Below are 12,545 nucleotides of genomic sequence, written 5' to 3'. Positions count from 1 at the left end.
GATAAAACCTATGTTTTCTAAATTTAAGAGGAAAAGGTAATGCAAGCTCACAGCACTAAAGCTATGACCAATGCAATGAGGCAGAATGAAACCTTTACTAGGTTGGTTTCTCTTTAGCCCATCTGAAAACCCTGCTATGCTGGGGGCAGTGTGGGGCTGGCGTGCAGTTTTGCTGCCCTATGGGAAATACAGTGCTATTGAAATGCAGAATATGGGCCCATAGTTCAGTGCTACAGCAAAACATGGAGTATAGGTTTTAAACTCCAGTTTTATGTGTTTATACAAAGTTGTTCCCTGAACTGTAGCCATGACAAGAAAAGTTTTATCATGTGAGGACTGGTGGAATATGTGTCAAGCACAAGTACGAGGACTAAGAAAAGGAGTTGCAGGAGATACTGCAGTATGTCAGACACTTCTAGACATTGGTGCAACCAAACTAGGTGTCTGTCCATCTGGAATATTTCTTCCAAAATATTACCATGTGTTTTTCAATATATTGACCCAAATATATGTGTTAACAGATATTTATTCCTCTCCTTTTGTGTCTAACACAGGTTTTAGATTTGTTTCTTGTGTGTTACCCTTAAAAAAAAAAAAAACAAATCAGTCTTAGAAAGCTTCCCTGCCCTACCAGAAGCTGCACTGATGGTAGTGCAGGCTCAACCCCCAGCTTTGGGGATTAGGGTAATAGGCTTTTCCAAGTTTTGTTGTGTTCTTGCATTCCCCTAACCTTCACCTTATACCAGCCTATATTACTTTACTGGTGTTCTGGTAAAATCTCTACAAGGTCTTCCATTGTTTATCCACTTCTTTAGCGAGATGTCACCATTAGTGCAGGAGTTCTGCAGGCAGCAGGAGAAGCTGAAATTGGCGATACTCGTTTCCTTCCAGAGCTGTCAGCCAAGGAGTCACTAAGATGCTGCTTCCCTGAATGGGTCCTGGTGCCAAGCAGCAGCATTTGGCCACTTTCCAAGTGTGTATCTAACTGCTTTCAGCAAGATACACTGGTGTGTGGCCTGTGCAAAGTCCTGCAGTGATACCAAAGAGAAAACAGCTCACTATTTTCTCAAAATCAAACAGATCTGAGACTTCAGAATGCATTTTGCATCAATTTGTTTTTACCAGGGCTCCTGCTCCAGCTATGGCATTCTGCCAAAATAATTTCCAATCAGTTTAGCATCTGTTTCCAGTGTTGGTATCACCAGCTCATCTGTAGTCTTCAGAGACCAGACGTGCCTCACATAGTTTCCTTTCCTATAGGTCATAGTTTTCCACTTGCTTTCTTGCTTAGCAGCTGGTACCCAACCTCCTTCCTGCAGGCGGGAGGAAGCTGGTACCGTTCAGCCTGCGCAGCCTCTGCTGTGCTGCCTCCCCTCGCCCACCCTGCTTGCTCCCCAACATGACATTTGAGCCGTGGTCTCAGGTATTCGACACTCACTGAGCCCGACACTCCACGTCCCACACGCTGAGCAACAACCAGCTTTCAATAGGCAGCTTTTTGGGGTGTTTGCAGTGGGGTGCTATGGGTGTCTCTGTGAAACCTGTGCCCCTCTGAGTGCTAGTGTGACTGGGAGAGCTTTCTTGCCAAAAACACAGTGGGAGACCCTTGTCAAGAGAAAGAGGCCCACTCTCCTGCACAGAGCTTCATTCTGTCCCCCTGGCCCTGGTATGAGGCACTGACAGCCCTGCCTCAGCAGATGTGCCAGCCAGGCACAGGAACCTTCTTGTACATGCTTTTCCCCTTGTCAGGAACACACTGAATGTTCCAGTCACTCATTGGATCCTGCCAGGACATTTATTTTTTTCAATCCAGCTTACTGAATTCCTTTTCCCCACTAGTCTGTTAAGGATCTATATTCTCTCACCTTCAAATTACAGTGCACTCTCAGTATATAAATAGTCATTGTTACTTATACTGCCTCACACTTCATCAGTCACCTTGAGCAGGCTTCTCTCCCCTGGGGCTCAAACCAGCCCCTGGACAGAATCCGGGGAAAACCCCAGACTGTTTCAAAGCATTTGCTTCTTATCAGCCAGCCCAAAAGTTTCTTCATATAGCACTTTGTTTTCTTATCAGTCTTTTACTTGTGTGGAGAGTTCATACATCCAGGCTATGCTTCTTCTGAAATAGAACTCTCTCTTGTCCAAGCTCTTCCGCTTTGGATAAAGTAATTAAATATTAATTTACATTTTCTTAACCCTATATTATTAGACAATGTTCACAGCCTGTATGTACCTGTTATCCATACAAGGAATGGATTTATCTGTCCACATTTGTATTTTTTTTGTCCACTCACCATCTCAAATGGAGCTCTGCTTTCTACTCTATTGATAGAGATGCCTAAAAACACATAAAAGCAGGATATTCCTGCACAAATAGAACTTTTAAAACCAGCTATTTGTTATCACCCTTTTTATTAAAACAGAAAGAAACAACAAAATAATCTGCTGAGAGTGTCCTGCCTTAAAGAACTTTTCTTGCAAAGTTTGGAGAAACCAAGGGAGGATCTGGAAAGTTGCTTTGCTTTATAACCCTAAATAAATAGACATGTATGACCATCTTGGTAAATCACAGCTGTCAAGCATGTGTCTCTCAGCCTCAGTGACAACCTTCAGTTCAGCCACAAACGGTGAGGGTGTGGAGGAGAACTCCTTCCACTCCCAAATCCCGGTGCAATGCATCTGCCATGGATACAGCAGTGAAACTTGGACATGAATGTTGCAAGGAAGGAGAGAAACCTGAGCCACCTGGCATCACCCTACAGTGCTGCAGATGCCCACGGCCTTTTGGGGGGTTTTGCATGTCAAGGGAAGCTTTACCTCTCTTTACCCTGCAGCTAGAGTCCCACCATCCTCAGGGCTAAAAAATACAGGGGCAGTACTGGTAAAGAGAGGATGGGTTTCCTCTTCCAAATGGCCTAAGAGACTGCTGAGTGCAGAAGAAATAATCCCATTATTTGCATGTCCTTAGGGCTTGGTTCTTCCTTGCCTGTACCCAGTACAAACTCCATAATGTCAAGCTATTTGCCCCATGGGCCAGTCACAGCAATTCAATCCTCCCTGCCATGTGGTTACTCCCTGACAAACCTACAGGACATTGCTTATCAAATAATGTGGTAGTGTGGAGCAGAGAACAAATATTTGACATGTTTAAATTAGCATAACAGCTTGGTCTCAGACAGTTTAACACAGAGCTTGCTTACTCAAGGCAGCAACAGGTACAACTCTCCAGGCTTTATTTAGAAGCTGTAATCCTGCAGCATTTCACACTAGATAATGTCTTGCTAAAAAAGTCCTGGCACAGAGCAAGCCTCTTTGCCCCTCACTGCACCCACCAAGACCAGTGAGATGGCCAGCATTACCCTGCTGGTCCCACACCTCTGCTTTGGGGTTGCTGCTGGGTTTGACAACTAATCTCTGGCCAAATGACGGCAAAACAGTGATGTGTCCCTACGGTCACCAGATGGTTTATGATGGTTTATCTGAATGTAGTGGAGCATGAAAGCTTAAATCCATCTTTTTATTGTACTTTACAACCAGCCTCCCTGTGGGTCTTGGCCCATAATATACACATTTCAACAGACCACTTCTGGGCAATTCAGTTGCCTGAACTATTCCTTGTTTCTTGCCTCTAATCAGTCATTCTCGCCTTTAAATCTGCTAACAACTCAAAACCTAAGGAATCCTCAATATTCTCTTTCTTTGCACAGCCTGTCTTCAGAACAGTAGTGCCCAGGTAGGTAAGATGTCAAACCCATCAGAAATTTATAGAAGAAATTATATTGCTATAAACTGTCAGCATTGCCAGTTTCCTCTGCATTCCATTTGCCAATCAAATAACCTTCAAGAGGAAGGCATCGGAAGGACCAAACATAACGTGCCCCAAATGTCTGGCTGGCTCAGGGCAGCCTCTCCCAACTTATGCATGGTAAGTTTTGTTGGGGAACATGGCTAATTGAAATGAGAAGGGCAGCAAACAACGGGAGCTCTTCTCTTCCAAACAAAATTAATCACTAAAATGTTTCTGGACCCCCATGATGGGATTGGGGAACACCTGGGGTCCCCAAGGTATTCTCTGCTTGTTCCACCAACTTGGAGATGCTCTGCTTAAGAGAGCAAAGGAAAATAAATGTTACATGCCTGCATCTCCAAGTCTTAAACCAGCATTCAGTAGTGGTTCGGTGGAAAATACCATTGGGTGCCGCTTCCTCCTGGAAGGGTGACAGTGAATAACTGTCAACCCCTCCTTCTCCAACCCCTCACCTTTCCCCTACACAGAGGATGCTGCAGACCCTGACAGGACTCTGATTACTCTCCAAGATGAATCTTGAAAGCTTCCTCCATACCTGGCACAAAGGTCAAAGACATCTTACCATGGGCTTGAATTTAATGCTGATGTCAGTTTGTTCACTTATTAAATGGTGACACTTTAGACTGGCTAAGAGAGGATCATCAGTTGCTGAGTTTCTAAATATACTAAACATGCTGCTGTGTGTGTAGGTTAATGTTACCTTCTCTTCCTCCTGGCTGATTTATTGTACCATTAGCTCAGATTCCTGCTCTGTCAAGCCTCTGTGTTTGTGTTGCTGCACACCAGCCAGGCAGGCTCCCAGCTGCACCTGCAAAACAGCTCAGGGAGTGCTTTGTCCTTTCCTGTCCTTTGTCTTGCAGGAGATGCCACCAGTACTGTTAGCCCTGGGAACTGCCCAGCTGACAGCTTTTCCTGAAGAAGATGAGATGCTCTGATGCACGTGTGGCGGCATGAGGCCCCTTCCCACTCTGACCACAATGGCCAGAGTGGCTCCTGCTCCATGCAGTGTCCTGCTGCACCTCTTGGCTTTGCTATCAGAGGCTTTAATGGTTTCAGCTCCTTTTCCCTCCTTTCCAAAGAAAATCCTGAGCAGTAGTCCATGCAGAGAGGGCTGCTTGTTCAGCAGTGCATGGAAAGGCAATAGCAAAATACAGCTGTTTAAACCCTATTCTCTCTCAAGAAGATTATGCATCCAAACTGGACCCTCCATCAGATGCTCAGGAAACTGTCAGAGTGAATTAAGAGCCCTAAAAGGCCAGGGCTGTAACTCAGTGCCTTTTAAGTGCCAAGATTTTGTCGGGAGTGGAGGGAGGGAAGTAGCCACTAATGTAATTTCCAGCAAGAATACACTCCTCTAATATAATTTGGCCTGGCCACCCTTTCAAATGCAGCCTTTCCTTAGCTGGCCTGGTTCAGGACCATCCTCTTAAATGCCCCAGTAATTACTGATGCAATGAAAACATGTGCCCAGGCTTTGCTCTGGCCTTTTCAGCCCTGGAGTGACACCAGCTTTCAGCATCAGCACATTGCTGGGCATGTAACTGGACACATAAATACCGGGGGGGGGGGGGGGGGAAGGGGGAGGGGGTTGGGGGGTGTTCGCTGACTATGTTCAATAAAGACACAAATGGTCCTTTGCTCAGGCTTTGTTCCTTTTTTGTCTTTTGTTAAGGTTTGGCGGTGCTCTGATGGTCTGCAAGTTGCATGGTCCCTTACAAGATTAATAAGCATCAGTTACTCTGATCCAAATTCCTGATCCAAATTTTAGTTTCACCAGTTGCCTGCTTTAGTTGTCTTTTTGCCAGCACCTTATGCTGCTGGTAGCAGTTTGTTAGCCCGTTACTCTGTGCTTTCCTTGAAAGGGAATGGTTTCCAGGGAAGAGACGCCCTGCCATATCCATCTCCTTAGGCAAAAACTATCAGAGGAAGAAATTGAAAGTATGTCAGAAAGTGGTCTCTCTTGCCTCACCCTTTGTGAATTAAAACATGATTTTTTCAACAGCTCTTCAAAGATCTCCTTGCAACATTGTGCATGATACACTCGAATATCACCAAAGAATCACAGAACAGCACTGGTTTACTTCTCTTGGGTTAATTTTGGTCATCTTTATTTAATACATCTCCTGATTGTATGTGGCAGCCAAATGTCAAAGCTGTTGAACTGTCCCCAAAAGCAGTTAGCTGGGGACTTATTGCTATTATTCCTCATAAACAGCTGGTGCTCAAGGACAGTGACTATTCTGGGGGACTCCCACTTTAAGGATAACCACCAATCCCCTCTCCCTTTGTCCAAATCAGTGGGACTGAAGTATTTGCACCATGCAATTTTTAGAAGGTAAGAACTGTGAACAAGGGGCTTTGCTGCAACATTTACAGGGCTGTAACAAGCAGAGGATGTTAGAAAAGGGATGAAGTTTGAGGCTGAAAGAGCAGCTGACGAAACCCAGAGCCTGCAGAGCAGCAAGGGCATTGCAGAGTTTTGGAGAAGCTACAAAGGTGCCATTAAAGGAAACCATAAGAAGAAAGAAAGGAGGAGATGAGGTGCATGGTCAGATTTAAGGGCAAGGATAGCATTGACAGCTACAATTTTTAATTATTTGAAGTGAAGAAAGAAATGACATGGGCATTTGGGAAGCAGAGAGGTGAGTGTCATGGAAGCCAAGCTTTTAGAAAGGACAGGCAGAAAATATACCACTCCAAAGACTCATTCATTCTCTGTCTGTCAATACACTTCCATTTTCCCTGGGGGCAGGCAGCACTGCCCTTTTCTAGGATGCCCTGTTATACAAAAAAGCCTTGGTCCAACAGATTTGCAAGCTGCTACAGCAAGGCAGTACCCTCTTCCCGAAGCCTGGGTGCCAGCTGCTGCAAGTGTCTGAACCCTAAGTGCCAACATCAGCATTCCCATTGTCCATCAGCATACTGTGCTGCTGCTTTCTGATTGGCAGCTATCAACTCAGCCTCTGGTAGGAGTTACAAAGCAGCCAGTACATTACCAGGTAGCAGGAGGAGATAATCCCCCAAACTACAGCCCAAAGCCTTATTAAAAACCAGTACATTACAGATTCCAATCAGAAATCAATGAAAGGGGAGCTGCTCTGCTCATGGTGTGTTGCATGGGTCAGTTTGGGGCTGAGGCAGCAGCAAGCCCAGGAGCAGGAATGCACACATCCCAGACTGTGATGCACATCAGTGTGCCTGCACAGAGCTGGATCCAACAGCAGGCAGGGAGAGGCAGCTGGCATGGAAAAGGAGGTATTGGGGTTTTTCCCTCCCCAGCATCTTATATCTATAACTAGATAATTATATTTAAAAACTGTGGTTTTAAACCTAAAATTAAATAAGTGAAAGTAAGGAGATAGGGGAACTAAGGTAGCATGATTTATTGACATGAGCTGCTAATATACGCAGTAGGTAATTACATATGTTTAATCATATATTAAGTGCAAGCTGGATTTTTGGTATACATTAATACAGTGCATGACATAAGATCCTAATGGTTTTGTACTTGCCTAGAGTTGCATACTAATCATTAGAAAACTCTCCCACAAGCAATTTGCTGCTACACAAGGCCTTGGAACTGAAATATCCCAATTAACTTTTGAACCTGTCTTGGCACAATGTGTAAAGAAACTCAGAGAAGGAGGGAAGACAACTCGCAGCAGACCAGGGCACCACCCAGCTGAAGAATCCTTAATAATGATAAATCAGATATGTCAGAAATAAGGATGAAGGATTTCTTTTGCAGCCTTTTAAATCATATATACTTAACACCTTCCCAGGTGTCTTTTTCATGCTTTATCATCTGAGGGGAATAAGGCAGTAACATAGTATGAAGCGGGTTTTTTTGTTTCCTTACATTTTACATTGCTTGCTTTCTGTTAAGATACCAAATTGTTTGTGTTGTATTAATAAAGTCCATTTAAAATCCATGCCTTACAAATCTTCTCAGACTGACCAGACTAATAGGCCCTTTCCTGAGCATCACAGTATGGTTTTACCTAGGCAATCACATCTCCTGTTTACATATTCTACAATCTTAGCTCTGTTACTTTAATGCCCTTTGGAGGTAGGGAGCTTTTAATTAAAAATGATTGAACTTGAAACTGAAAGGCCAGTGGGATTACCAAATTTCTCAGAGACTCCAGCCTTCTGGGGAGTAGAGATGAACTCCTTAGAGAAGGTGAGGAGTTCAGATGAAGTGTCTCCAAGCCCAGGATGGTAACACCTAGCAGATCCCTGGGGGCTGGCCAGCAATCAAGGGAACCTCTCAGCGTATGCTCCTGTGTGGCAGGATGTTGCTGGAACCCGCTGCTTCCACAAACACAAGAAATTAAAAGGCAGCTGTGCTAGTGCCCAGATTTTCAGAGTTTGTGGCAAGTTTCTTGCCCCAGTGGTTCCTTGACCTTTTATTAAGACCTCAGTTAAAAGAAAAAAAAAAAATAAATTTTTGAACTATTGAACTGGGCTACAAATGCTGGTGGCTTGGCTTCATAGTGACACAAATAGCCCAGGTAAGTGATAGTTATGAAGAGTATACTAATTTTCTTTCTTTTTTTTACCAATGATTGGTGGTTTTCAGTATAATTTTGGAAATCCATAGCTAAAGTCTTTTAGGTAGGTGGTAAAAGTTGCATGCATTTCTTGATTACATTAATGCATTATCATTATAAAGCAACATCCACATTTACTTAACCTTTATGGAAATGCCAGTGTAAGTGCAGCTGTTGCAGTGCTTTCACTGGTACAGATAAGTCACGCATTTCACAGAGTCCTGAGCAAGATTTACCACAAAGCAGAAAAGAGTGGCTTGTATGAAAATAATGCCTAGATTTAAGGCTTTTAGTCCTGAATTCTGCACATCCTTTGTTTCATTTGCTGTTATAGACACTTTTTCACGTAACATTTAATAGGTTTCCTCATGTGAAATATGCTTTTTAATACTTGCTAGTAAATAAGTATATAATTACTCTGATTTCTATCAGAGCTGATATAGTTGAGTGAACTTTCTGGAAAAAAAAAAAAAAGCAAAAAACAAAAAAAAAAACCAAAAAACATGTACATTGCACAACATGAATGAGCATCCATAAACACGCTACTCCAAGATTTGATTTACAGCAATACAAAAGTGAGCACGTACACTGGGAGTATCCCAGACACAATAGTGGAAACAGCGAGTGGAGAAGGGGAGAGGACAGTGTATAACTGGTAGTTGAATGATGATGGTCAGGTGGACAAGGGGATAAAAATGAAGAGACCCTCCAGTGTAGACATCAGAGTGAAAGTAATGTGCATATGGTCACGCTGTGATTTCAGGCAGGTCACCAATGCTGTCGCAGCCCCTTGGGGTCAGGCAGTGCCCAGCCAGCTCCGCACAGAGGTAAAACATACGGAAATAGGTTCCTTCTTTATCTTTCCTCCTTGTCTGATTTTATCCTGGGAGAGAACTTCTTGGCTATTTCACAGTTTATTTGTGCAGTTTGTCCTTTGTTGTGGTTTGCGTTGCAGGCCTCCTGTGACTGCTTGCATTTCCATGCATGCACACGAGACACGTACAGACAAATGTCTTCTGCCTGAAGGTGAAGTTAACCAGCTTTTTTGGCTGATTTGTTGATTCTGAAATCACTTACTGAAGGGCCTCTACTCCTTTCACCCTTGAAAGGAGTATTGTTAAGCTTAATGTCGCTGAAGTCATTGGTGATACAACATTTGCAAAGTTCACATTGTAATAAAAGAGAAAGTCCCTATAAACACCACATTCAAGATATGCTTCGTGTTTATGCTTGGAAGGGTTAAAGACAAAACCTCTGAAGAGCCTATATCTGGGTTTAACAGTGCTGACTAGAGGTAATTGTTACACAATATTCCTGGTTGATGAAACTCAGTTTCCAGTAGCTTAATGTTGCTTTGTGATGGAGAGCAAGTTACCATCCACAGCTGCATAAAAGTCTTACTGGCACACACTGTTTGACATTTTTCTATTAAGACAGGATGCAGTGGTCCTATTTTTTCCCAATCTGACGATTTTTAAAAAAGAAAAATATCTCCAAATGGCCATCAGCAGCATGACGTCTATTTGTTTTCACACAGAGGTGGGTGGGGTGTTTTTTAGTCCCAGTCCTTCTCGGTTAGATGATAGTGTAGCACCTACCACCCTGCTACAAGTGGGATGCTACCCACATACGCTCCTTCATGTGAAGTATCGACACTGTGTGGAGTCAATGTAGCAATAAGAAGTGCATCGCAATTTTCCATAAGACCTAAAATAAAAGAGAATATCTCAGTTTCAAAATATGCTACAGTTCACATTATATGGTTTCTGGATGTAGCTATCTGTAGGAGTGAAGAACATCAGAACATGTCATATGCAGCAACATATGGGAATCAAAAAAGGAGGGTAATTTCTATCATGCTCCACTGTGTTCTCCTTTGTCAGCAAAATAAGAGTCCAGGAGAAACCGCGAGTGAAGGCTTAACTTCCAGTAATGTCAATTAAAAAAATAAAATCCCCATTGACAGCAGGACTTGAACATTACGTGGGAGTGGATGCAGAAGGCCTTGGTACCCACGGGAACTGTGTAATGAAATATCTGAGGCTCTGAGATAAGTGTTTTTCCAGTTACTCCCAATAGCTTCAGCAGGTGTTACTGTGCCTGTCCTTTCACTTATTTTTCATGTACTTGAGATAATGAGAGTGACACATTCCCACCTTTGAAATAAAATAAAATAAAAAAGTAAATGGAGGGGTCCTTGCAAAGTAAGGAAAACCAGAGATTTTTGTTTCTCTACTGACTTAAACTGAACGGCAGTTCAGAGTACCCACTGAAGACCTGACCAGAGACGTTAATAAGCATTTTAATGAGTTTTTATTGCTGACATATGTCTAAGTGAATAACCCATCCACGGCACCAAGATGTGGACTAAGCAGCCTTAAAACTATGTCCTTGGATAGCCCATATTCTCAGACAAACGTAAAATATAAAGTGAAGATGTGTGAAATAGGAGGAGGAGTTTGTGGGCTGGAAAGAGTAGAAAATGGAAAAATCTGTTGCAGCAGAGTTCTTGGAGGAAAGGTTGCTTTGGGATGAAACTCCCATGTGAGTGCCATGCTCATATACTCAGCCCACTTTACTCATGATTCACAGCTTTTTCTTTAGTTTGGGAGATGATTTTCAGGCTACACACAAAAAAAAATAAAGAACCTCAGTTGCTCTTCACAACTTGGATATATGCAAAGTGAAATTTATAAAATTTTCTCAAGCTTTTGTGGTGCTATCTTTTGCCCCAAACTTCAGACTTTTAGAAGGGAAGGTTTTTGCAGTAGAAAACAGCTCCACACGGTCTGAAGATGATATCTCTGTAAAATGTTTCAGGTTTGCAGGTCTATTCGTCTGGATTTTAGTAATCTTTTACACCGGGAGTGCTCCAACAATTACAGTGGAAGGATTAGCACAGCACTTGATTTACAAAGACATCCTGTGGTTTCTTATTCCTGTCAATTAGCACATCATTGTTCCCTGAGTGATGAGGGCTCTGTTCATAATTTAATTTGCAAATTAATTGTTTCCTGTTAGCCAGTAACAATACCTGACAGTTAAATAGAGGTACTGCTGTTTGGAGGAAAAAACCTGACCAGAGGAAGCTGCTTAAACAGAGGCAGAGAAGGCAAGTCAACAATAAGCAGATGTTTTAAATGAAGGACATTGCTAAGCAGACGCACGGCTTTGCATCTGTCGGCAGTGAGTTTCCTGCTCTTTGGAAAAGCTGACAGATGCCCAGTGGATTCAGAAGCAAAGATACCTCTAGAGCACTAATTAACGAAAAAGGCAGAGGGGGGTCCGTTGGAGCATGTGGGTTTGGGTCTTTTTTTTCTTTCACTGTGATCATCTCCTCCTCATGGTTTTTCCTATTCTTGCTATGTCATCGGTGGTCGTTAATGCAATGATGATGTGACCAAATTAGGAAATCTTGGCAAGAAATGGGCATATATATGTCTATGTGATCTTTGTTCATTTTGTACAGTAAGAAGCATATGCTTGTTACTGAGAAATGAGATTTAGCCCTTAAAGTCAATGATATGCAGAAATAATTTGATAGACTCTTTCTTCTCCCCCTGCCTGTAGTGGTCCCAGTAGAACAAGGTTTAAGTGGGTGATACTACTCTGTTTTAAAGCTAGCAAAGAGAAAAAAGAAAGAAAAAACACGCAAAAACCAAACCAAAAAACCAAACACAAAGAAACCGCCAACTAACCAACCAACTAACCAAGAAAAACCCCAAATCAAAGCTAAGACCCTCTCATACATACCCAGGGAGATATGTTCTACATGTCAAATATCCAAAATCCTTCCCATCACAGTCTTCAACCCCCTCATGCCTGTAGCCATCTCCACAGTAAGCACGGCGGCATCCTAGTGAAAAACAAAGAAAGAAACACCTTCAAGGCTCTTCATATGTAAAAGGAACAGGTAAAGTAAGTGGGACTAGATTTTTAAGAGTTAAGTATTAAACAAGTCCTGTAAGGACTTTCTTAGGAGAAGCAATATTCTTCACTACAAAGAATGAGCTTTTTTTAGCCTAACTTCAATGACCAAGAGAAAGAATGAATAAATACTAAAAATAATTACTAAAGAATCACCAATTACAACAGCATTTATTTTAAAACTTATTATTGCCTTAGATAATTACTATCAAAACAAGTTAAGGGAAACATCAAACACAGTTAACATAAATGAC

General features: G+C 42.5%; 2 protein-coding genes across 3 annotated transcripts in view; one reads left to right on the top strand and one right to left on the bottom strand.

Annotated features, from left to right (window-relative positions):
- PLEKHA8 (pleckstrin homology domain containing A8) overlaps nt 1-12,545 on the top strand; it is a 49,163-nt gene that overhangs the window by 33,566 nt on the left and 3,052 nt on the right. Inside the window, exon 14 of one of the 2 annotated variants that reach the window (XM_051808319.1) lies at nt 4,672-5,345. The exons of the other annotated variant lie outside the window; for it this stretch is intronic. Coding sequence (XP_051664279.1) covers nt 4,672-4,746 — 75 coding nt within the window. The 3' untranslated portion in view covers nt 4,747-5,345. Of the gene's footprint in view, nt 1-4,671; nt 5,346-12,545 lie in introns of those variants that run through there. 2 annotated transcript variants of the gene reach the window in all.
- The window catches only part of COLQ (collagen like tail subunit of asymmetric acetylcholinesterase), a 44,614-nt gene continuing 37,916 nt past the window's right edge, over nt 5,848-12,545 (bottom strand). Inside the window, exons 16-17 of the mRNA XM_051808337.1 lie at nt 12,118-12,220; nt 5,848-10,071 (exon numbers count right to left, since the gene is read on the bottom strand). Coding sequence (XP_051664297.1) covers nt 10,002-10,071; nt 12,118-12,220 — 173 coding nt within the window. The 3' untranslated portion in view covers nt 5,848-10,001. The remainder of the gene's footprint in view (nt 10,072-12,117; nt 12,221-12,545) is intronic.

The sequence above is a fragment of the Manacus candei genome, unplaced genomic scaffold (assembly GCF_025592945.1).
Source record: "Manacus candei isolate 608988 ecotype Guabito, Panama unplaced genomic scaffold, ASM2559294v1 h1tg000072l, whole genome shotgun sequence".
Classification (NCBI taxonomy): Eukaryota; Metazoa; Chordata; class Aves; order Passeriformes; family Pipridae; genus Manacus; species Manacus candei.
This window is presented reverse-complemented; position numbering and strand designations above follow the sequence as displayed.